Genomic DNA, 27243 nt, shown 5'->3' with positions numbered 1-27243 from the left:
AGTACGGCTTCCGAACTCTGTCCAGAGAATCACTGCCAACTGTTTGGCAGAAAGTTTTTTTTTTTTTATTTCACTTACTGCAAGCTTTCTTCCCGTTCCATTTACGGATGGAGCGAGTGGGAGAATGACTGCCTGTACGCTTCTGTTCCAAATGTTTTTAGCGTACATGTGTTGTCAAGTACTGTATGGGACCGATATCGTAATTGCCCAACTATCATCCGATTTCCGCAATTACTCGTTTCCATTTTGCCTGCATATGTGACATTCAAATTACTTCTTTTTTCCGTCAAGTGTTGAGTGAAGTAAAAGGATCATCACTATTATTTCAGTTCTTATTTTTGATTACTATCGAAGTAGATGTTAACTATCAAAAATTGGGCCTAAGTACTGTCGGTGTTCCTTAATAAGGTCAATCTTACACGTATTATGGTGGCCAATAGTAATGGCTTTAGTGTCCATTTATTTGAACAGAAAAAGAAAGAAAAACATTGAGTCGTGCTTGGGTAACTCAGATGGTACAGCAACCGCCCGCGAAAGTCAAAGGACCCAAGTTCGAGTCTCGGTCTGGATCTCAGTTTTAGTCTGCCAGGAAGTTTCATATAAACGCACACTCCGCTGCAGAGTGTAAATCTAATGTAGTATGACCGATCCCATCCCACTTCCTAACATTTCATATAGCATAGACAAATATTGAACATTCAGATATAAAAAGAATAATAAATGTCATCAATATAGTATAAAAAATCTTCAGTCTTCATGATGTAGTAAAATCTCAATAAGCCCCAGAACATACCAGAATACTGATTTACTCAGTGGTAAATGTGTAGTACGTATTTTCCTGCATTTACACAATTTCATATATGGTTTGATGTTTTGTAACAATAAAGCATAAGGTTCGTTATACATCAAAATTTGAGGATTCCTAACTAACAGACAAAATTAGTATTGACAGAGAGAGATACGATTGAGAGGTAGGATATAAGACGAAGGTTGTAGCATAGAAAACAAGTACAAATACACTGCTGCTACAGCTCGAGGCCCTGTGCATTTCACGCACATAACACAAATAGTTCAAATTGCTCTGAGCACTATGGGACTCAAATTCTGAGGTCATTAGTCCCATAGAAAACTAGTTAAACCTAACTAACCTATGAACATCACACACATCCATGCCCGAGGCAGGATTCGATCCTGCGACTTTAGCGGTCTCGCGGTTCCAGACTGCAGCGCCTAGAACTGCACGGCCACCTCGGCCGGCCACATAACACATAAAGTGTGTATGTCTCCCTGTAATTCACATGCTAACGTTTATCTGTATCATCATAGGCGTCTTCCGCATCTGTTTCTACTAAAGGTGTGAACCTGTTTGTGTATTTTCCAAAGTTCTCAACCAATTACAACAACAACCACAATAATAATAATAATAATAATAATAATAATAATAACATTCAATAACAGTCAAGTTAGAAATTAGTTTGACTTTACAAGATAAAGACAACACCATTAAACTTTCATCATTCCCCTTACATATCTTTTTATGTAAACAAGACCGCTTATTCTGCACATTTGTTTGCATACAGAGTGATTCGAAAGGAAACAACAGATTTCAGCTGTTTAGTGCAGACAAACAATAAAAGATAGAATCATGTTGCTCATGTCAGTAGATGGGTCAGTAGATGGAGGAAGGTTCAAAGTATTGACACAACTATGGTGTTGTTTTTTATAGCAACATCGTTACAGAAATCATTTTGCATGTTGCAGTCTGGGCATGTTGTTCATTACATTTGCCCTCCCAGGTCACCAGACCTCACTCCAGAGATTTTTTTTTCTGTGTGGGTACATAAGAGAGACAGTCTTTCACCCAACTAAGGCAGCTTATAACTTTCTCTTGCAAGTTCGCGCCAAATATAGCACTATGTTCACAAACTAGCGTTACCTTCTGGTAGGAATTTGATGTCTGACCGTGTTTTTACCTAATGGATAAAGGGTATCTGACAATAATTTCGTGTATATGGCAATCAATAGAAAACTTAACAGGATTTACTTCGATAATGAAAGTAGAGAAGTGCATACAAGTGAAATAACAAACGGTCGCTAGCCTAATTGGGCATAATAATTTGAAATATTTTGTTCAAGGAAACTGAATATGAGTAGCTAAAGTGACTTTCATTAACACCCCCTTTGAATAGTGCACTGGATACACACGACTATAGGGCTATCTAAGTTATGGGTTGCAGTAGCTATCATTTACACAAATCAGTAGTCATAGGAAGATAAATGGTACTTCACTTATAATAATAATAGTTACTATTGCAATCATTTATCAACTCAGTACTGAGAGGTTACTACAGGACATGCTGGACCGAAGTTGGGCATGAAAAGAGTTCCGATTTAACTAACATATACATACCACAAATGAAATTAAATAATACTGCACATACACTTTTTATACTCTCATTCATGGAAATGACTCAGATTTCCTTAGTAACAACAAATATTGCAATTATCTTTCCTAGAAGAGAAAAATATGGTGTGCACCCATAAACTGTTACTGTGTCTCCAGGCAAACTCCGGGATTATTTCAGAACCAAAGTGCAGTTCACTAATATTGATTCCTAACTCCACTTGGAATAGTTAATATTTTATTCCTTTAAAGCAAATTACTCAAATACATATCTGAGTTAACCTCAGAAAATAGTTCATGGTAACAATCAATACAAATTTACGTTTCATATAAGTTCAATTTACATGCCTTTTTCATCACCTGAGAAGTAGGTATTTTAGATAGAAACATTTACACCCTTTGGCACTGAACTTTTGCACATTTAATACGAAACCAAATCGCTATTTAGTTAGAAACAGGATACTCGGTTTCTTAACATTTAGGATGGGATCCTGCATCGGTTCATGATTAGGATAACGCCAGGGTTCAAACACAGGTTTATAGCACCTGAATTATTATTGAAAAAACACTAACACAAATATACTGGTCCATGCTATAATACATATTAGTGTTCCTGAAGTTGGCGGAGCAATGGCGCAATAGTGATGGCAAGCAACGTGGCAGCTAACTGGTCTCACACTCTTGATGTTGAAAGCTCCTTACAATTTCTTCTTGGCGACGGATTTTTCTCGTTTTAGAGCCATTTCATAATATCAAGAGCACCATGCAATAGCCAAAACCACATACGGGGCAAATTTCCATATAAAACGGCTTCCAAATGCCTCACTTGGCACCATCGATGTTTACCGTACAACAGCTAACCACTGAATGCATAGCGTGCCCACCAAGTAGCCCCCCAGATCGACCGACAAAAGCACCTTTTAGCATGCGCCAAGCGACGTCCGTAGTGGAGGGGGTTCCCTACAGCTTTTATACTTTACAATGCAAGTTCCCTAAGCATGAACCAGCTTCCAATATTTTAAACATTCTTTAGCTTCTACAATACATAAATAACAAACTTTAAATTTCCTGTCACAAATCAAAGACCTTAATTAGTAACGAACAACCACTTCATAGTCACATACACATAGAAACATAGTATAACCTACTTACAATCGATATTGGTGTTACAAGCTACTCTTCAAGATGTGAGATATCTAATTGTTAAATCTGCCGAGTCAGTAAACACAGACTTCTTTAAAATGTCACTGTTCTTAACAATTCAGCTATTTGTTTCAACAATTTGATTTCCTAACTCATTTCCCACAGTCTTACTGTTTCTATCAACTTGGTCATGTCCGTCAAAAATTGTTCGATGATAGGTTTATCCATCAAATTTTCAATGCCCTTATTTAGTCCTGAATCGTCCTCTTTCAATAAGTTTGGACTTTGAAAAACGACAGTCTCAACTTACACAAAAATCTGTCTATGTTGTCTACCCTGGTTAAATGATTAAAGAAGAAAGCTGAAAATTGGTAAGTTATTTAACCTGATACTGTTATAGGTGAGTTATGCCCACATTGTTGTCCAATCATATTGTTCACTGATATTGATTAGTTTCCAGTTCAGTTTCCAGTCCATTACATTTTACATCTATTTAACATCTTTTAGGCTACCTGAAAAATACTCTTCCATGATTAATTTCTTTGTATGTTAATGTATCCTGGATGATGTCCACACATGTAATAAGCGAATTTCAATAAAAGGTCAAATCGCCATTAAAAAATCTAACAATAGGTGTGTGTAATTTGCAGAATGTTAAATATGGAAACGGTCACATTAAATAGTTTCTTTGTATCTGGTGCTTAGGCTGGTTATATATGTTGTCTTTGAGGTACAAATGTTGTTCCTGGATTTTCCTGTATGAAAAAAATCTGAAGCTTCTGGGGATTGAGAAAGCCAGTGGATTACAAGCAATGAAATGATGAATGTTTACGCTTTTGACTTCTTATCTTAAACACTTCAAACGACTCGTTGACAAAAATAACTTCAGTCTGCTACCATGAGCTACAAACTGCAGCTAAATACAAAACATGTCTACAATGGCTCCTTTCGCAAGGTGAGAAAGAACAGCGATTACATTTGCTGGCATGTAATCTAATTATTTATCACTTGCAAAGACAGTGTTTAAATTAACTTACACATATATTCTATGTGTAAAGATTAACACATTTAATCAAAATACACTCCTGGAAATTGAAATACGAACACCGTGAATTCATTGTCCCAGGAAGGGGAAACTTTATTGACACATTCCTGGGGTCAGATACATCACATGATCACACTGACAGAACCACAGGCACATAGACACAGGCAACAGAGCATGCACAATGTCGGCACTAGTACAGTGTATATCCACCTTTCGCAGCAATGCAGGCTGCTATTCTCCCATGGAGACGATCGTAGAGATGCTGGATGTAGTCCTGTGGAACGGCTTGCCATGCCATTTCCACCTGGCCCCTCAGTTGGACCAGCGTTCGTGCTGGACGTGCAGACCGCGTGAGACGACGCTTCATCCAGTCCCAAACATGCTCAATGGGGGACAGATCCGGAGATCTTGCTGGCCAGGGTAGTTGACTTACACCTTCTAGAGCACGTTGGGTGGCACGGGATACATGCGGACGTGCATTGTCCTGTTGGAACAGCAAGTTCCCTTGCCGGTCTAGGAATGGTAGAACGATGGGTTCGATGACGGTTTGGATGTACCGTGCACTATTCAGTGTCCCCTCGACGATCACCAGTGGTGTACGGCCAGTGTAGGAGATCGCTCCCCACACCATGATGCCGGGTGTTGGCCCTGTGTGCCTCGGTCGTATGCAGTCCTGATTGTGGCGCTCACCTGCACGGCGCCAAACACGCATACGACCATCATTGGCACCAAGGCAGAAGCGACTCTCATCGCTGAAGACGACACGTCTCCATTCGTCCCTCCATTCACGCCTGTCGCGACACCACTGGAGGCGGGCTGCACGATGTTGGGGCGTGAGTGGAAGACGGCCTAACGGTGTGCGGGACCGTAGCCCAGCTTCATGGAGACGGTTGCGAATGGTCCTCGCCGATACCCCAGGAGCAACAGTGTCCCTAATTTGCTGGGAAGTGGCGGTGCGGTCCCCTACGGCACTGCGTAGGATCCTACGGTCTTGGCGTGCATCCGTGCGTCGCTGAGGTCCGGTCCCAGGTCGACGGGCACGTGCACCTTCCGCCGACCACTGGCGACCTCACGCCCCACGTGTTGAGCAATTCGGCGGTACGTCCACCCGGCCTCCCGCATGCCCACTATACGCCCTCGCTCAAAGTCCGTCAACTGCACATACGGTTCACGTCCACGCTGTCGCGGCATGCTACCAGTGTTAAAGACTGCGATGGAGCTCAGTATGCCACGGCAAACTGGCTGACACTGACGGCGGCGGTGCACAAATGCTGCGCAGCTAGCGCCATTCGACGGCCAACACCGCGGTTCCTGGTGTGTCCGCTGTGCCGTGCATGTGATCATTGCTTGTACAGCCCTCTCGCAGTGTCCGGAGCAAGTATGGTGGGTTTGACACACCGGTGTCAATGTGTTCTTTTTTCCATTTCCAGGAGTGTACATGAAATGTATCCATAGTTGCCAGTATCAACAACCATCAGGTATAGCAATATCGTATTTATTGAAAATGTTGTAAATAACTTTATGAAAGGTACAATTAAGTTTCTGTTTTCATCGAATGTAAGAAGGAATGCACAAAATACATTTACATACAAATAAATTTGTGTGACGTTACTGTCTTACACATGAAATTATCAATACCCACACTGAGCACAGTGGCGCGGTGGTTAGCATATTCGGAAGAAAGGCGGTTCAAATCCGTGTCTGGCCAACCAGATTTTGGTTTTACGTGATTTCCCTAAATCGCTTTAGGAAAATGACGGGATGATTCCGTTGAAAGAACACGGTCGATTTCCTTCCCGTCCTTGAAACATTCTATGCTCGCGCTCCATCTCTAATAACGTCAATGTCGACGGCACGTTAAACCCTAATCTTCATTCTTAGGGTTTGTTATATCACAGTGCACATTTTGTCAACAGCACAGACGCAAGGAAATAGCTGAGTTACAACATTATTTAGAATGAAATTGACCTTGGCCTATTCAAGAGACTTTTCACAGTATTCTGGTATACTGATGTGGGAAAAATTTGAATCTATTTGCGCAGACAGGAATTTAAACTCCGTTCCTCGCTGATGTGAGTCTATTTACTAACCATTGTGCTCCCTGGAATTGCGCGTTCGTCCGAAGAGGAACCGATTTGGCACTGTTGAGGCAAATAACAACGAATAACATCAGTTTTATTCAAAGCACATTTCCATAAAACGAGAGACAGAATTTCATCATCAGAAAAATACGGCTTTGTTTCCTTTAGTTATTTAAATCTCTTAACATTGGTACATAAACATTTTTTTCAGGCTTCTCAATATAGCATGTAGTTTTATAGTGTTGTAATCCTTCACAAGTTAGTAAACGATAACAGTTTATTACAGAATGCCCTTTTTTACCAATTACATATTTGGGCGAGGGCTACACACAATTGGATATGGGTGTTCTGCAAGGAAATTATGACATGTGATTAGTTGCAGTATTGCCCCTTTTTCTTGCTGTGGATATTCTGGAATAATTTTTTATTGTATTTCTTATTTCCTACCAGTAGCGTATAATAATCTGTACGATATTATGTACATATAAAGACGTGCGACGTCATGTATTGAAGTAATTTTCTTGGATAGTTTGTCTGCCACCTCATATTGAATTCCAACATGGGATGGGATGCACTGAAAGAGCACTTCTTTGCCTTATTTTCATAATGTGTTTACACTATATATAACGTTGATGATTCTTAATATTGCTGGAACGATGTTCAATGACTCAGTCACTACCTTGTGAAAGTCGTTTGTCGAAACACAGAGCTGGTGCAATGCAGCACGTATGTCTCATAATTACACCAATGAAGCTGTCCTACAGTACATCAACATAACTACAGTATAAAATCATTTGTACACAAAGTCAGAATGATTCCTTTCCTATTCAGTTCCAAAAATGAATACTCCCTTGTAAGCTAGTAGTAAGGATGGAGTAATATTATTTTACAACGTATGTTTCGTATAAAGTTGCTTATTTACAATTTAAAAAAAAAAAGATGAAAATATACTTAACCCGAAGACTGATTCGAATGTTGCAGTGCTTTACTAGATATAGTCCAAACGGAGGAGGCATGACCTTGTCTCTGTGAACAGGTGTAGCCAACCAGTTCTACTGAGATCTACAGTTTAATGTGGTCTCCAAACCACGGTGCAACTTGGAAGTTTTGACATTAACATGCGTTAACTGAGAGAAAAAAAGACCTAGGACCACTGGGGGGTTATACATCGGATCATCGGGTTTGTAGTTTTGATATCGAACCACAGTTATTCAAAGTACTAGACATGAAAAAGTGGTATAATGATATAATGGCTAATGTACACATGTTACCTGCACATCAACACATTTGCGCCGCCAGACGGAAGGGAAAGGATGCCTTTGTAAACAATCAAATAGTGTTTGGCGTAGGGGTCTGCAGTGACCAATTCGTGTCTAAATACAATGTGAGAGCACTAATGTGCAGACCCGACTAGGTATGAGATCATTTTAAATTGCGTGTTCAAATGGTTCAAATGGCTCTGAGCACTATGGGACTTAACAGCTGAGGTCATCAGTCCCCGGGATCTTAGAACTACTTAAACCTAACTAATCTAAGGACAGCACACACACTCAGCCCGAGACAGGATTCGAATCCGTGACCGTAGAGATCACACGGTGCCAGACTGAAGCGCCTAGAACCGCTCGGCCACTCCGGCCGGCTTAAATTGCTTGTAAATGGTTTCAAACTGTAATACACAAATTTTCATCATGTTCTTACTGTGCTATTAGATAGCTACATTGATGCAATTACGAGATACCCATACATTTTTCTTTCTTGGTGTTGATCTGATGAGGACTACAATAAGCTGAAACAAGCTAGCCTGATAAAAATGTTTCCAGTCGTTATGATCAATATGGAAAAAGAAAATAGGAGTAAGTCAGTTTCAAGGGCACTGACACAACAGAAAAAATGTCTTCATTCGTGAAACATTTATAACCTGAACTTCATCAAATATGACATAATTCCTGGCTAGGTTCTGTTAAAAGGAAAAAAAAACATCTTTATAAACATTGTATCAATCTTCCGATGGATATTAGTTAAGGAGGGTAGGACGTCAAACGGGCCAACCTGGAGCAGGAGAGGCACCACAGGACATTTTAATTTCCACTGTCTACACTTTTATAAACAAATTCATAAAACTTTGTCAGTACGACCAGGAAGGATTCAGGAGTCACACTCACAGCAGTGGAAGCTCAAAAACATAACAAAGTACATTTTTTTTACATGTGAAATTTCACCATTTTATCGCTTACTATTGGCTACATTTGTTGCTATAGGTACACTTTTCTTTATAAGTAAGAGAGATTCTTCGATGAATTTTGCACAGCATGTAAACCATACTTGCAGGTGTATGAAACTCTAGAATTTTACAAATCTATTAAAAGCTGTGGAAAAAATTGAGATAGTTAACTATAAAATTTGAGTTTTTTCTAAACATGAAGTTTAAAATGTAGTTCGGTAAAGAGAGTACAGTGCCTCTTTACTTTAAGAATGTAATTTTGGTAAAAATTAATGCCAATTAAAAAGTAAAAAAATTGATATAAAAAGCAGGAATATTATATTTTAACAGCTCGTTAATTTTTTCGTAAATTAAGTAAATTCTAGAGTTTCATGCACCTATAAGTATGATTTGTATTCTGTGCAAAATTCATCGAAGAATCTCTCTTGCTTATGAAGAAAAGTGTACCTATAGCAACAATAGCAGTCAATAGCAAGTGAAAAAAATGATGAAATTTCGCATGTAACAAAATTTATTTTGTTATGTTTTTGAACTTCCACTGCTATGAGTGTGAATCCTGAATCCATCCTGGTCATGCTGACAAAGTTTTATGAATGTATTTGTAAAAGTAAAGACAGTGGAAATTAAAATGTCTTGTGGCGCCTCTCCTGCTCCAAGTCGTCCCGTTTGACGTCTTACCCCTCTTAAATGTGATGATTTGTACAAGATATTTACGAACACTGCTCTAGATAGTGATTTTTAGAGCAGAGTATGTAGGTATAAATAACGCTTTCATGAGTAATGACTACCTCGTCGCTGCGTTTATGAAGTAAAAGTGGCAGGTTTTGGCACCACGTTTGCTTGTTCGCAGTCGTGCTGGCCGAGGTGGTGCCCAACCTGAGCGTGTTCATCTCGCTGATCGGAGCCGTCTCGTCGTGCACCCTGGCCCTGCTGATACCGCCCGTCATCGACGTGGTCTACCGCTGGGAGTACGGCATCTCCTGGCCACTCGTCATCAAGGACGGCTTCATCTTCTTCGTCGGCGTCGTCTCCTTCCTCACGGGCACCTACGCCAGCGTCGTCTCCATGGTCCAGCAGCTCTTCTGAGGCAGAAGACGGCGGAGCTCGCCTCAGCGGAAGGTCGCTCCCCTGGCAGTCTGGAAGGCGCCACCCGGGCTGCTAGCAGAAAGCTGGTGCCCCGCTCGCACTTCCCCACGGCCTCCCACAGAGCCCAGTGCCGCACTTACAGATATTCGGACGGCTGTTCGCCCAGCCACTTGTGCTGTGTATTCTGAACGGAACTCGATGTACAGCCTCGACAGACTCTCCGTTTCGCACAGTATGGCGGCCACCAAAATATCAAATTCGGAGAAGAACACTTGGCTTATAGATGTAGTGTGCTTTAAGTATGTTTCTCGTCTTCCCGAGACGTCGATCTCGTGGCATCTGACATTGCTTGCCGTTCCATTCAGCTGGGAGGACAACTCGTTCGTGGTGCGACCATTGACCAGGTCTCGACCCAGGCTGTAGCCTGAAAGGGCTCTTAATGACGAAGTGGACACTTTACACCTGAGACTGGTTTCAATATAATGCACAATCCGAAAAGTATTCACGGGTACATGAAAACATATCATTTCGTGATGCAGTTTTACCATTCTCATTTCCGTCCGAAAATGTACATAGCCAAATCGCGACAAGATAATTTTTCAGTCGTTAAATATCTGTGGGGTCTTATTGAACCGATATACTGTGCTAAGATACACAATTGATAGATAATTTTCCGTATTTTCCTGCGCGGGGGTGCGCAACCTGTTCACAGTACAGGAGACTTCAAAAAGAAAGAGCACATTTTAAGATTTTATTCTGAACAAAGAACCCACGATAGATAGTGCTTACGAATACACTGCCATAAGACTATCTAAATCTTTGTTCCTACTGTGTTTCTATGCATGTTATATACAATGTACGTGTTTAGCATAAACATCATTACATCACTACACCATTTGAATCCATTCATATACTGGGTGATCAAAAAGTCAGTATAAATTTGAAAACTGAATAAATCACGAAAAAATGTAGATAGAGAGGTACAAATTGACACACATGCTTGGAATGACATGGGGTTTTATTAGAACCAAAAAAATACAAAAGTTCAAAAAATGTCCGATTGATGGCGCTTCATCTGGTCAAAATAGTAATAATTAGCATAATAAAGTAAGACGAAGCAAAGATGATGTTCTTTACAGGAAATGCTCAATATGTCCACTATCATCCCTCAACAATAGCTGCAGTCGAGGAATAATGTTGTGAACAGCACTGGAAAGTATGCCCGGAGTTATGGTGAGGCATTGGCGTCGGGTGTTGTCTTTCAGCATCCCTAGAGATGTCGGTCGATCACGATACACTTGCGACTTCAGGTAACCCCAAAGCCAATAATCGCACGGACTGAGGTCTGGGGACCTGGGAGGCCAAGCATGACGAAAGTGGCGACTGAGCACACGGTCATCACCAAGCGACGCGCGCAAGAGATCTTTCATGCGTCTAGCAATATGGGGTGGAGCGCCATCCTGCATAAACATCGTACGTTCCAGTAGGTATTTATCAGCCACGTTGGGGATGATGCGATTTTGTAACATATCGGCGTACCTCTCACCCGCCACGGTAGCAGTTACAAAACCAGAATCACGCATTTCCTCGATGAAAAAAGGCTCGATAACTTTTTTTTTTGTTCTAATAAAACCCCATGTCATTCCAAGCATGTGTGTCAATTTTTACCTCTCTATCTACATTATTCTGTGGTTTATTAAGTTTTCAAATTTATACTGACTTTTTGATCACCCGGTTTTAATTATCACTAAACGAGCAATGTGGCATAGTGGTAAGACGCTGGACATTCATTCGGCAGGACCACGGTTCGAAACCACGTTCGTTTATCCGCATTTATGTTTGGCGTGGTTTCCCTAAATCTTTTAAGGCAAATACTGTATCATTCCATTGAAAGGCACACGACCGGTTCCTCTCTCTGAAATAACTCGACGTCAAAACGACGTTAAAATATAATATTCCTGCTTTTTATATCAATTTTTTTACTTTTTAATTGGCCTTAATTTTTACCACAACTACATTCTTAAAGTAAAGAGGCACTGTACTCTGTTTACCGAACTTGCAAGAACCACAAACTGTGTCTCTGGTAATCAGGTCAGCCGCAGAAAATGAGATAAATTGTACTTCTATATTCTCACCATTCAATGACTAGTAATAATTATTATAATTTAGATCCGGACTTCAGTACGAAAAAGGATCGGAGACTATCATGCATGAAAATAAATCTAAACTTTTCTTCTAGCATTAGAATTTGTGTAGTTAACGTGTGTCAGACAGCGTTGCCTCTGTAGATGACAGTTTTATAAATCTTGCTAGCATGATAGCCATAATACGTACTTAATTTTGCGGCTCTCTCAAATATCCAATAATTAAACCAGGATGTTTAGTCCTCTTTCTCGTTCTTCGTGTCGTTCTAGCTTACTTGACCAAAGAAAAGTTGTTCTATCCAGAAACAAACAGCAACTGGAAGAACTTTTATCATATCAAGTCAAAGAATTGATGCATAGAAACCACGTAATATTGCCTCCAGGAAGCGTTGCTAAAAGTAAGAGCAACATGAAAAAGCTTCACGTGTAGCAATTGCCGAAGAAAACCTCAAATTATATCCTTGGCTAGTCAGTATTTTCATACGCGCCTGAGAAATGGATTCTTGAGAACGTCCAGAAAGCACTTATCGTTTTCATTCGGCGTTTTCATTTGACATGAGAGGGCATTGAGGTCGTATACACCGTGCTCGAATGGTGGTTGGCCGTAAAGTTAGTTGTTTCCGCATAAACTGCACAATATTTTAACGAGGCAGCCGGTTATCACCCTGAAGTACAAGTGCAGGTTAAAATATTGAGCTGTTTCCATGAAACCATCCGATTCCGATACACGTTCAAACACTTATAAAGTATATCCTCAAACAACAGAAACAAAATCTTCTTTAGATCATTTTTATATCATTCATAAACATGTACTTATATTTCCTGCGAACTACAGCACACAAAACGGTATTTCTTGAGGCTCCACCATCAGAATGAAAAACTATTATAAGGACACTATTAAATGTATGCTCTCTAATGCTGTATGAGGGTATGTTCCTATAATACGAAAATTTTCTGTGATAAAAACGTGTACGTGCTCTGATTTTTGAAGGTTCCTATACAGTCACAACCTTCGGACTGTAGACATCCCAGCAGGCCTGGAATAGTAATTTAGTCATCTAGGAACTAAAATGTTACTTTCTTTTTTAAACAATTATGAAACGACTAGTCTTCCGTTGTGAATATTTTTTCGGTGTAAAAAGTAAAAATAAGGAAAGTACCTGGATATTATAAAGCGAACATAATGAACGCTTTATCTCACAACTGCTATGACATACCAACGTAAACATCGCTAACGCCTTAGCTATTATATTATTTATGTGAGAGACGTAACAATCTGTACCCTATACGGAGATAAAATTTCGATAAAATATTCTAGAAGAGTGGTTACGGGACTTCAGTATTTAATTGTGTTGTTAGTACCTGGCTGATTGTAAATTATTACGTTCGATGATGTATGATACGTTTTTGTCCTTATATTATTTATCGTTGTGTATGGATGACTTGTTCAGAGGATATGGTACTGAATATCATATGTGCTTTGTTGTCCTCGTTCTTCGAAATTCTGTATATATTTATAGTAAGCAATGTTTCACTTTAATAAAGTTGTCACTTACACAGAAATGTGTGCTTACAGTGAAAACTAATCACAGCTCTGTGTTGCCTATTATTACGGCAACTTACTAATAAATTCCTTACTGTAAAACAATGTCTTTTCTTTTACTGGATATTTCTGAGGCATGCTGAATAAGAGAGACATACATACTGCAAGGGACAAATGAATTTTGTAGTCCTTTTTCTAAATGGTATTCAGAATATGTTTTTGCGGATTGATCACAAATGTGTTCTTAGAAATAAGAATTTTTCTAATAAAAATATGTAGCTTTTAGGGACTTTTCCATCCATTTATTCATTCTTAGGGATGCAATGAGAGTGAAAAAGAAGCAGCTGTCAAAAAAAGCCTTGACGAATCTATTAACAACTATTATTAAATTGTTTAGCATACTTCGTCGCAAATTAAACAGTCTATAAATGGACATTATGAAATTAGTAGGAATGCTGTTACTTTGAAAGTGTATGCTATTCTTCAGTTATGCTCCCATGTGATGGGTATGCAGCGACTGGCATGCACACTGCTCTACCAGTACTCCTTAGGTAAAAAAAAAAAAAAAAAAAAGCACTCCGTCTTCAGACCACGAGTGGCCTACCGGGACCATCCGACCACCGTGTCATCCCCTGTGGAGGATGCGAATAGGAGGGGAGTGGGGTCAGCACACCGCTCTCCCGGTTGTTATGATGGTATTCTTGACCGAAGCCGCTACTATCCGGTCGAGTAGCTCCTCAATTGGCATCACGAGGCTGAGTGCACGCCGAAAAATGGCAACAGCGCACGGCGGCCTGGATGGTCACCCATCCAAGTGCCGACCACGCCCGACAGCGCTTAACTTCGGTGATCTTACGGGAAGCGGTGTATCCACTGCGGCAAGGCCGTTGCCCACTCCTTAGGTAAGCAGATGTAAATTTAATTGCAGACTAGCACCCAATATCAGCCAAAAATGGCAGTCTAGCCCCTGAAGCAATTAGGCTACTTCATAAACTTCAACTGTTGCGCATGACGCAAACATATAACAATGTCCCTCAGGTTTTCAGAGAGGCCTCGCCCAATCTTTATGGTAGAAGCAAGGCATGTAGAAAAAGAAGATAGACCATTCCAGCTACTGAGGAACAAAAAATTCCCTTGTGCGCCTTGACATCACCTTGAGGACTCTAGTGGCTGTGCATTCGACAGAACACGGAAGTCGTGGTGCATCCAAAGGAAATAACTCCTTTCGTGTCAGTCACGAAATGGTCACTGCAATTGCGCTATGGTACAATGCATTGAAATCGCTCGAAGTACGACAAACATTATTTATTATGGTTTTCCCAAAGACGAGCACTTCCACCATGAAACGATAGTTCGGTGAAAACGTGGGAACAGCGTGAATATGAAAACTGCACGAATATGTTCAGTTCATTTTCGGTCTGAAGATTACGAACGAGATTTGAGAAACTAACTTTTAAAGTCATCTTCAAGAAAGAAGCTACTACCCACGGCAATGAACATTCCAAACTAGAATGAAGAAAAAATTACAGAAGGCAGAGATGCAAGCGGGAAGATAAGAAGTCAGTATGTAAATGACACTCAGACTAGTTATAATTCTAAACCTACCGTAAAATAAATTAATTCACATAAATTTAATGCTTTTTTTCATGCAGTGCTTGATTACTCTACAACAATGACTGACTCATTACATTGTGTAGGAAATAAATAAATTACGTTGTTCAGGTTTATTAGCTTTTGCTCCTGAATAATATAGCTTCATTTGCCGTGTAAATAGTCGACCTTTTTTCATGTTGTCGAGACGTAGTAACTATTTCAATGTAAGAATATAGTACAACTTCCGACTGAGTTCTTATACTAGCACATTTCACGTGCCGGCCGGGTTGGCCGAGCGGTTCTAGGCGCTACAGTCTGAAACCGCGCGATCGCTACTGTCGCAGGTTCGAATCCTGCCTCGGGCTGTGTGATGTCCTTAGTTTAGTTAGGTTTAAGTAGTTGTAAGTTCTAGGGGACTGATGACCTCAGAAGTTAAGTCCCATAGTGCTCAGAGCCATTTGAAACAACATTGCACGTGCTGCGCAAATGCCTTAACAACAGGAGGTTAAGTGAGACTGGCTGAAGAGGTCAGTTGATAATGGATTACGCATCGATGGATGGGACGCAGTACATCCACGCGGCCCGGGCCACAATAGGTACCTGATTGCCCTCGCTCAGGTGTGGCGTGTACCAGGAGCGCTGTCTGCGATAGACTTCGGTCAAGCATTTGATCGTGTCAGTCATATGTACTTCACCGCTGCCATTCAGAACACGCATTACCCGGCCGCTTTCGTCGAGGTGGTGCTCCGTCTCCTACGTAACGCAACATCTGAAATGCATGTCAACAGTAGACTGTCGAACGCCTTGCTGATTCGCCGCTCTGTTAGAAAGGGATGTCCCTTATCGACGACACTGTGAGCTCTAGCATTAGAACTTTTGTTGTGCGGTCTGCGACACCGCCTGACGGGATTGTCTCTTAGTGGCATTATTTTCAAGCGCACTGCGCATGCAGGTGATCTGATGTTAACTTTTCGTGACGAACATTATGTCCGCAGAGTCATCACTTATTGGTGAAGCTTCAGGAAGCCGTTTAAATGTTCATAAATCGGTGGCCTTGAATGCTGGCACCGGGATGACATCTGGAAGAGTTGCCCCACTCAGAGTGTGAGATAAAATCCGTCGTCTTGGTATCGACTTCACGGAAGACGACTCAAGCACGACGACCCTTAATTACCGGAGCCCCTTGCAACATATCCGTTCTGGACTTACGGACCATGGTCTTCGTGCTTTGGACCTTCATCAACGAACGAAATTTATTAATGTCTATCAGACATCACGAATTCCGCATGTAGCGCAAATGCTACCGATGCCTAAATACATAGCTCGGAGCTTTATGTCCGCATTCGGGTCGTTTGTCAGCGCTGGAATGATGTTTAAGGTTCGGTACGACTCCCTCACTCTTCCTAAAGACCGTGATGGACTCGGTCTTGTCAGCTTTCGTGATCGACCAGTGTCTCTATACGTTGGTATCCACCTCAAACTTCGGCAGCGGTGCCCGACCAGCCTCACGGGCTTACTGATGCAGGCACCAGCACCATCTTCCCTTCACCTTCCGGTGGCGCTCACTGAGATACCGATGCCATTTTCCTACTTTAGGAGGTTTTATCTGGAGTATAGCTACCTACGCGGCGTTCTCCCTGTCTATCACTTACCAACGGTCAATGACATCTATCGCACCTTACTTCGCCGCCAGTCGCCTAATGTCGTCGAACTGATATAGCCTATCATGCAGTGGAAGGTAGCAAAGCGCATTGTCAACGAGTAACCCTACGTTCAGACGTACGCTCGATCTGGTACCTGACGGTGAATAGGAAACAGATTAATCGAGAGAGACTTCATATGATCCACCTTGCCTATTCGCCTTTACGTGTGAACTGCAATGTTCAAGATACAGACGATGATGATGATGATGATGATGATGATTTTGGTTTGTGGGGCGCTCAATAGCGTGGTTATCAGCGCCCGAACAAAGTCCCAATCTTTTCACTGTCCAGTCTCGTCATTTTCCCGAATTGTGATGAAATGATGAGGACAACATAAACACCCACTCACCGGGCGGAGAAAATCCCCGACCTGGCCGGGAATTGAACCCGAGACCGTGTGATCCAGAGGCAACAACGCTAACCACTACACCAGGAGTTACTGACAGGATATTATACGAACACGGGCTACATTGTTGGACGGCGGAAGAGACATGGTATTTTGTGCGTCAAATTTTGGTTCTCTTTTTACGGGTGTCGCTCGCTTATTTCGATTCACGTACTCATCTCTACCTGAACATTGATTATTACCCGAGGACGAAACACAATGACGTCAGATGGATCAGATGTCACACAATTCATTATTTGTTTGGAGGTGGTGCCACAGGACTCATGGATTTTTGGAAATATTTAAACAATCGTCATTGTGCTGTTGTGAAGAATACAAGTGTAGCCAATTCTTTTCGAGTTTCTTACGTGGCATTTTCCACAATCCCCCCATAGCTGGATTAGTCATGACGGGTGATAAATTTGATACATTCACACGTAGGCGATTGAACAGATAACGGCACCTACACGACTTTACGAAAAGATATGCCATTAAGATGCGGTGGTGACGTCCATGGAGTATCGACGCCGCTCATGCATGCCCCAGAAATGTAACTTTATGTTTGTTTCCTTTTTTTTCAGAGACAAGCTATAGAAAAGGTGGATTTATTTTTTGTCAGCAAATAATTGAATATTCTCCTGTGGCCATTTGCCCCTTCCATACGTTCCCGTTTGGCGAAGGAGACCTCGTGGTCAGGCTTCGTAAAATGACCTCTGCCCACTTTGCCCCTGGGAGCATCCATCGTCCCCCTCCTTTTTTTTAAATTGACAAGATCTGTCTAATTTATCGCTTTCGCCTATTACTAGTGATTAATAATGATAAATTAATGTGGTTAGTTCGTGAAAACGAGCTTTGACGTCTTTAGAAACTGTCAACCAAAAAAAAAGAAAAAAATATCGACCAGACCACAGCAAACGAGCTCAGTTAAACAGTGTGTCAGGATTTAGAAATTAAGGAACTGAGGGCCGAGTTTGAACTTCTAACATCGAGCGAGGTGGCGCAGTGGTTAGCGCACTGGACTCGCATTTCGGGAGAGCGACTGTTCAAACCCACGTCCGGCCATCCTGATTTAGGTTTTCCGTGCTTTCCCTAAATCGCTTCAGGCAAATGCCGGGATGGTTTCTCTGAAAAGGGTACGGCCGACTTCCTTCCCTAATCCGACAGGACCGATGACTTCAGTGTTCGGTCCCCTCCACCAAATCAACAAGCCATGAACTTTTAATAAAGCTAAATGCATAGTGGAAAGCAGCGCTAAAGAGATATGATGTAGCCTTGTGAAGTAAACCAGATCTTCTTCGTCGCGGTCTTTCGATAAAGCGGACGGGAAGGTCATCTGACCTGACAGAAAAAACCAAACTATAATGAGCAACGTGTTGTCAAAATGTTTTAAACCGCGGCAAATACAAGTAAAAAGGTAAAGTGTAATTCAAAGGACACTGTCCGTGCCTTGATTTCAAAAGCTCTGTCACCAAAAGCATAGCTTATGCATATTGATGAAAGCTAAAAATATCCTTGCTGTGCAGGGCAAAATTTCGGTAATGGACGAAGGCATTTAAATGCAGACCGAGTACTTTCGAAAATATCCTGTATTCATTTGAGGCTGAAACAAACAGTTTTACTATTCAAGAGAGAAGAGCAGTTTTAACATTTGGCGAAATGAATGCTGATGTTCGCATATATTACGATTCGTCGGAGGACATATTAGTTTGTCTACATTCCGATGTTCAAGTTTGCATGATCCGTAGGTTGTGTAAGCAATGAAAGCAACCAATTTATTATTACTTTGACACAATTATGGCGTATTTTGCTTCAGAGTATCATTAAAGCAGTTGAGGAATCGGGAATAAATGTTGTAGCTGTGACATGTAATACGTGTGAAAAGAATATAAAAGTTTGAAAGAAATATTTCGTATATCCAGCAGCCTATACCAGGAATGAATGGATTTTCTACGATGTACTACATTTGTTAAAGTTGTCCGCGAACCATTTCATTACGCTACTATATGGCTCCAAAATAACTATGACTGCTACACAAGAAATTTTTAAACATAAAAAAGTGACTTACCATTAGCACACCGCATTACTGAACCGTACTTCAATGTCACTGGACGCGGACGCGCCTGTTCTCACGACGAACAGCTTAGGCTTTCAAGTATGTTCTTCACAAAGACGCTGAAAGCAATGTTATTCAACTCGTTAACGACATCCTTGATGTCTTGAACTCCAGAGTTCCAAACGATGAATGTTCATGTGGATTTAGAATGAATGTCACAAATTCGCGAGAAGACATTAAAGAGATTCCTAGACATTTGTTCGGCATTGTGAGCTGGTGATAGAGCCAGACTGATGGCTTTCCAAAAAAGTTTCATTAAGTCAATAAAATCTCTCTTTGGTCTTGTCAAAAGCCTAAAAAGTACGAAAGTCAGCTACATATTAACTTCCAGGCCAAATCAAGATTGCTTGAATCTTTTTTCTGGAGCATGAGGTTAGGCATATTTTATAATAACCCTGTGCCATTTGAAGTATGGAACAGCGTGCGTCTCCTTTACTAACGGGTAATGCAACTGATAGTTCTTTCTCTGAAAACGCGCCGGTCACTGAAGAATTAAACGCAGTGTAACGTCGACTCAGATTCTGCGCCCCTAAGTTTCATTGCCTGTGAGCTATGTGTTGTTGATGAATCGTCAGTACGATAAATCCCAGAAGCTGTGAATGACGAAGAAAAACTATTAACAGATGTGGTAACAGCGTGTGATGATTCTGTAACCTCGGATGTTCTTCTAGATGCGGTGAAATACAGTGCAGACTATGTTCCATTGAAGTGGCAAAACATTGATAAATCGTTAGACTTTCCAGCAGCAAAAAGTGGCGTATTTGAAGAATTCACTGCTTTTCATGGAAATGGATTGCGCAAACAAAAAACAGTAAAGTCTCTGTGCTCTATTTTGAAACAAAACTTTCCTGAGGCTCTTTACACTGTTAGTGCTTTTTGCGTAAGAACAAGAACATTTATAAGGATTAGGTATCCGAATCAAGAAGCAAAGTTAGAAGCTATGAAGAAATGTGTCATAAGGAGAAAGGGGCTACGGATTGCATCTTCGTGTATTAGACAGCAACAGAAATCTGGAACAGGCTACATTAAAATCTGCATCTTCATCAAACGAGAGAGTTATTTTTCATCTTAATTATCATTTATTTGGCCCTAATGTGTGATACATCTGTCATTCCACTGTGTATTGAACCAAACCGAATGAACAAGTAACACGCCAAAGCCGTATAATCCCATTGCTGCTCTGCACTACGCAGCCTCACCGTGACGTCAGGGGACTCCAGTCAAGTAACAAGTCTTTTTGCCACAATGCCCCTCCCCCCTCTCCTGGGTAGAAGTATCTGGGTACACAGTGTGTAAAAGAAAGTGCAAACTATTGACTCCGGATTAAAAAATATTGAAGTCGTAGATTAAGATACAAAATGGGAGCTTTGAGAAGTGCAAGTGAACACGAATCTAATTGGAGATTAACAAATTGCAATGATTTCAAACAGAAGATAATGAATTATTTAATAGTCGCCAGAAGGTGGTGCTTGAAAAATAAACAGCTGTGCCCGGTGTTGTAAGCGTCACGTATTGGGGGTCATCAGACTCTCAACGTAAGTTTAATACAGTAATAAAAGGAAGAGGTTGTGAATGAGCGAGCACATCACAGAATTATCAAATGGAAAGGAAAAACAGAAAAGTCATCACAGGAAAAATAAATTTCTGGTGAGTTAATGTAAACGCCGTGTGCTGGCCACTAAGATACACATCATTTCAGAAAAAGAAACATCGCGAGGAAGTGAGAGAGTGCACGAGGCGACAAGTTCATTTGAAACACAGGTCGAAACTGTTCGATGATACGTATTTCACTGACGAGTCTACTGAATTCTCAGGTGCGCATTGCTTTGGTGGTCTCACTATGGCTGTGCTGTCGCTGGCTACCGAGCGTGGCCGGCTGGCGCTTGGACTGGAGCTGTGTCTGAACAACATGGGGCTCGGCGCCTCCGTCACTGCGAACGAAACACCGGAAATATTCCGTGACCGGTGAGTATGATGTGAAACTTGAAGATCCGAATCAAACGAACACTAAAAACCTGTGAAGTCAGACCAAGACTGAGCTGCAACTCCACCAAAAACCAGACCAAAGACTAAGCCCAAAATATTCCTGGCTCGCTTCAGAATCAGAGAAAACCCTCTGAAATCTGGTTTCGCAGGACAGAGCGGATCAGGTTGTGGTTGTGGAGGGGGCCGTAATCAGTTACTGTTAGTTGCACAAAACACACAAACTTTTATTTTCCTAACAACCACTTATTATACATTGCGTTAAAAGGATCAAATTAAAACAATACAGCTGAAGGCCTAGTTAAGAAAACTTGCGACACCTCCTGGGTTGTAGGCCCAAAACTACACCAAAAGCAAGAACGGCTGAAGGCCTTAACAAAAGTTATAAAAATTGCTTTAAAGAATACAGGCAGCTGAAGGCCTTACTTACAAAAAAATTTCGCGTAAATACTCGGCTGAAGGCCACACACAAGACATTGAACAGCTCAGGGCTTCGGGCCTGGATAACAGGAATTTCAGATAGAACAAACTTTCAAAATTTTAGTTATTAAACAAATCAATCTTCAAACTTTAATGTAAGTCAGCTGAAGGCCTTATCTTAAAATTAAAACAAACTAAATTAATAGATGGCTGAAAGCCTCGCACAGTACATCAGACTAAAATGAAAATCACAACCTAAAACCAACAGAACTTCAGTGCTCAGAAGTGTTCCAAGGGTCGGCCTGAGGAGGTAGCTCTAACAAAGGTGAGACAGGCAGCCAAGAGTAAGGTTAAGTAATCGGATGGCAACCCGACCCAGGGACGACTGAAGGAGCGACCAACAACCTTATCAATTCCCTTCCGCTCAACCAACAGTACGACAACGGAAAATATCAGCCGAGGACGAAGTTACCATCCGCACTACGTCTTCAAAATTGGCGTCTAAAAACAGCCAAGGCACAATAACCACTCTTAAGAAAAAAATATGAACAAACAACTCTAAGGCTATCGAACTACGCGCCGTACTGGACAGCATCAACACGGCGAGGAAAAACACACTGCCGGAAAACTACGCTAACGTCCAGGGCAGGTAACTGGGACGTTAACGCCCACAATGCAGAAAATACCGCTGGTGCACTTCACTGATAAGCAACAACCAATTTAATAGTTAAAGACCACACAGGAAGACAGCAGCAAAATTTTGCAGACTCCAACACACCACACGTTGCTGCTAGCAGGAAGCAACAAGCGATAATGAACGAAGAGATGTCGCAGCAGTTGAGGTTTTGCAACAGGTTAACTGATCACTCATCTTCAGTGTCCAGGTTCGGTAGGCAACGAACTTTGTAGCTCTTGCAGCTAGCACCTCACAATCCGACCGCGCGTGCACACCGCCAGCTGTCCCAGCCTGATTCCGCGCCGCGGAGACTTCCTCGCTGCTCTGCCCCAACCGACCGACTGCCTCACACACACCACCACGCGATGAAATATATCGGTCACACCAAAGATGGTACAGCAGTATTAGCATCGATAAGTGCTGCTGCTGCCACTGATGGGAGAAAGTCAGCAACTCGTTATGGTAGTAACTCAGGGAGAAATAAGATGCCACTCAAATGCAACAATCTGCCAAAGAACAAACGGTATGAACGCGAGCCGACCACGGCTCACCCTTGTACAGTCTTTACGACCAATCACAGAAAAAGTCTTAAATTTTCACCATTCCATGGACCTCCAAGCACAATCACCAGCTCCCACCAGCAGGAGCACTAATGTATTTGCCAATCCACATCGAGAATTCTGAGAGCAGACAGAAAGCATAAATTTCCTCTCGGGAAGGCTTGCTTGTTGGGAATCTCTCGGAATTGCAACTAGTGTTTAACACACCTTTCTCTCTACTAGAAAATAGAAGTTCCAACGTCCTAACGTTTAAATGTTAGGTTTCTGTGGACAGTGTCTAAAGTGCACAATATGACAGAAAACGCTCGTAATGGGAGAATCAGTCAGAGCTCGGACTACATGTGTCCATTTCCTCTATTCTCCATACTGGCCATACTCTGTAGTTGGCTCTCCAGTTCTACTCACACAGCACAACAGGGATTACCGCGAGGCTGATGCAGCTACCTGAATGTTCGGTGTTAGCTCCTACCTGATGACATCGTCAACACTGACACACCAACAAGCAACATTGCGAGAGGAACTGAAGCACCATACAACACTACCACAGCCACCTATCCTTTTGCTCAAGAAGAGGTGGCGATACCGATCTCAGAGCTCAAAAACAAGAAAGCAACTGGACCAGATGGAATTCATTCAGAACTATTAAAACAGATAATACCACGGATCACCCCATTCCTTACAACTCACTAAATGACGCTCCACAGCTGGACGAGTGCCTACAGTTTGGAAGATCTCCAAGGCAGTCCTAATAAAGAAGGCAGCTGACAGGGATCCATCGGATCCCAAGTCATATAGGCCAATATGTCTTACAAATACACTTCCCAAGATCCAGGAAAAGCTCTTGTGCAGGCTTTTGCATGCATACAGAGCTCTCCATGGCTTAAGCCAACACCACTGCGGCTTCAGAGAGGGAAATTCGATCGATGATGCCATCAACAAAGCGTTACAAATTTCCATTAACACCAGGGCTACGCATGCAATGGCAATTGTGATCGACATTTCGGATGCATTTGATAATCTCTGGTGGCCCGCAATGTTCAAGAGACTCAGACAACTGGAGATACTCGAAACATTATACAACAATCTACTAGACTACTGTAACAACAGATTGGTCAAATGGCAGATGAACGGCCAAAAAGTAATGAAACGAACTAGAAACCTACCCTCAAGGGTAGGTCTGTGGCCCTATCTTCTTGGACGTCACTACTGAACCCCTCCTGGAGCTACTGGAGGGAACAGTAACGACAGATGGAATTGTCACATACGCAGACGACCTTTTCGGCCGTAGTGTCTGCTAACAATTGGTCCCACCTAGAACAAAGAGCAAATGGAACACTCAGAACAATAAAACAATGGTGTGACAACAACAGAATCACTGAAAGGGTCTCTCCAGAGAAACCCTAGTGTTTAAACAGCGGACACCAACAGTAAACGAACAGACACTGCACACTATCTCGGGTACATACAGACGAAAAGCAAAATTTCCATGAACACATGCACTTGGTCACAAAGCAGAAAAAATATTACACAAATTGGCAAAACTAAGTTCAGAACTATTTAAACTGCCCTTGTCACTTACAAGGACATACCATTGTGCTCTCTTCGAGTCGGTAATAAGCTTCGCCGCCAGCACATGAGCTCACATGTTGAACCTATCAACAAACCTGACCCTCGTCATATGAGGAACCCACCCAACAGACATTACGATAAGATACGTACTGGCTTAAAGAGGGAAGGCACGACCAAGTTCGAAAGAGCACTGGAGTACCAATTGGCACGAAATGTTAATTTAAAAACTGGAAGATAGATACGTGACAAGGTGAGTGGAACACAAGTGATAAGGACCACATACTACACCAATTCTTTCCCGATGCAAGGGACAGGCTAAAACTCAAACATATCGATCCCAGTCGCAGTGTGGTACGCTTCCCACGCTCTTAAACCGCCTGAGGTAGACACCAACATGCACATATGGGGAAGAAGGCTCCTCTGAACACATCGTCTTTTTGTGCGGACAATACGCCAAAGCCAGACACACTTACACTTAAACCTCAACAGTATTCAAGACACCATACACGCAATGCTCAGAGATGACGACCAGTGGACCACGCTAAACACGCTCACTAACGATATACCCAAAGGAACTTTAGAGAGTATGTCCGAGCCAGACAACAAGTGCATATCCAAAGACAGGGAGGAATCCACAGGGTGGAAAACAGCACTGATTCCGACATGGAATCAGGTGATGATACTGGTTCCGACACGACCGTAAATGAAAATGAAGAAATTCGTAACTATACAACACAACAGCTAAAAACTAGCATTTATCTCTACAGCTCTTTATCCAAGTAGAAAAACAACCTACTGACAATATCTTGTAAAGCCAACTGTTGAGGTTAAAGTTTAGTTAATAGGAAATCTAGAGTAAATGTTAGATTTAGATGAAGAGCTGTCTGTGATTGACCGTCAGTGGCTTCAGGGACAATTACAAGACACTCACCGTCATACACACTTGGTGAAGGGACATTCTTCCACTATCATCTTTCCGATCTTCTGTTTTTATTCTTCTCAAAAATACGGTTAGAGTTTAAGTTAGAAAGTCTGTTAATTTTATAAATGTTTCTCTTTGCTTTAGACACAAACAACAAAAGATGACCAACAAGAAAAATTAAAACAAAAGAAAAACAAAGAAAAAAACAGAAAAGATAAAGAAACCAAAAGAAAAGAAATACAAAAGTCTGCCTCTACGTGGCGGACATAGGCAACGGTGCGATGGTAGGTAGGAGCTGGCATGATCTTACACATCATCTCAGACCACACGACCCATCGCAGCGCCTAAAAGGTTATAAGACAAATAACGACCCACCATAAGCAATCAGAACATAAATCATAAAGAAAGAAGCAGCAAGTGAAAAAAAAGTGTTAGGGGACGGCCTACTGCTCAAGTGATCACTGTTTCCTTTCAGCCGCGAGAACTCTATTTACTTACGCTCTCCTCCAAACAAATGGAACAACCGCTGTCCCAGAGCCTGACACGATGAAAGGAAATTCCTAAGACAGAGAAGTAAATTTACTTGTGAGCAGAAGACAATGTTGTTGTTGTTGTTGTTGTGGTCTTCAGTCCTGAGACTGGTTTGATGCTGCTCTCCATGCTACTCTATCCTGTGCAAGCTTCTTCATCTCCCAGTACCTACTGCAGCCTACATCCTTCTGGATCTCCTTAGTGTATTCATCTCTTGGTCTCCCTCTCCGATTTTTACCTTCCACACTGCCCTCCAATACTAAACTGGTGATCCCTTGATGCCTCAGAACATGTCCTACCAACCGATCCCTTCTTCTAGTCAACATGTGCCACAAATTCCTCTTCTCCCCATTTCTATTCAACACCTCCTCATTAATAATTTTCCTTTAATTTGCGTCTATAGTCACAATCTTTTTATTTAACAGATTACCGATTTCGGTCTTTAATGACCATCATCAGATCTGCATTTGACGATGCCACTATGGCTGCAGTATATTAGGACTTTGTTTTTATGAAACAGGTATGCCTCTTCATATTTAAAGCGCACAACTGTAAATTTTGTCACTAATACTTTTCACTATGGTCTATGTATTGTTCTTAAGCTGTATACAGTTTGCGAGTGTATTTATATTTTTCCCATCTTTGCTGCATATCTGATGATGGTCATGAAAGACCGAAATCAGTAATCTGTTAAAAAAAAAAAAGATTGTGACCGTAGACGTAAATTAAAGGAAACTTATTACATATACGGGTCGCTGTTTTTTTTCGCGACGATGTCGCAGCTTGTGAAACCTCCTCATTAGTTATGTGATCTACCTGTCCAAACTGATCTTCCCCCAGGTCGGCTTCTACCAGTTTTTCCATTCGTCTGTAAAGAATTCGCGTTAGTATTTTGCAGTCGAGACTTATTAAGCTGATAGTTCGGTAATTTTCACATCTGTCATCACCTGCTTTCTTTGGGATTGGAATTATTATATTCTTCTTGAAGTCTGACGGTATTTTGCCTGTCTCATACGTCTTGCTCACCAGATGGTAGAGTTTTGTCAGGACTGGCTCACCCAAGGCTGTCAGTGGGCAATGAAATGGAAGAGGATGTAGATGAAGATGAAATGGGAGACATG

At 41.6% G+C, this 27243-nt stretch overlaps 1 protein-coding gene and 1 pseudogene across 1 annotated transcript in view; one reads left to right on the top strand and one right to left on the bottom strand.

Annotated features, from left to right (window-relative positions):
- Nucleotides 1-13822, top strand: part of LOC126481402 (proton-coupled amino acid transporter 1-like) — a 277953-nt gene extending 264131 nt beyond the window's left edge. Inside the window, exon 10 of the mRNA XM_050105131.1 lies at nucleotides 9745-13822. Coding sequence (XP_049961088.1) covers nucleotides 9745-9980 — 236 coding nt within the window. The 3' untranslated portion in view covers nucleotides 9981-13822. The remainder of the gene's footprint in view (nucleotides 1-9744) is intronic.
- A 619-nt stretch (nucleotides 13823-14441) lies between these two features.
- LOC126482493 (5S ribosomal RNA) lies at nucleotides 14442-14559 on the bottom strand (annotated as a pseudogene).
- Nucleotides 14560-27243: the final 12684 nt, after the last annotated feature.

The sequence above is a fragment of the Schistocerca serialis genome, chromosome 5 (genome assembly GCF_023864345.2).
Source record: "Schistocerca serialis cubense isolate TAMUIC-IGC-003099 chromosome 5, iqSchSeri2.2, whole genome shotgun sequence".
In the NCBI taxonomy this organism is placed as follows: Eukaryota; Metazoa; Arthropoda; class Insecta; order Orthoptera; family Acrididae; genus Schistocerca; species Schistocerca serialis.
The sequence above is the reverse complement of the archived record's forward strand: the minus strand, read 5'-3'. Positions and strand labels throughout refer to the sequence as shown.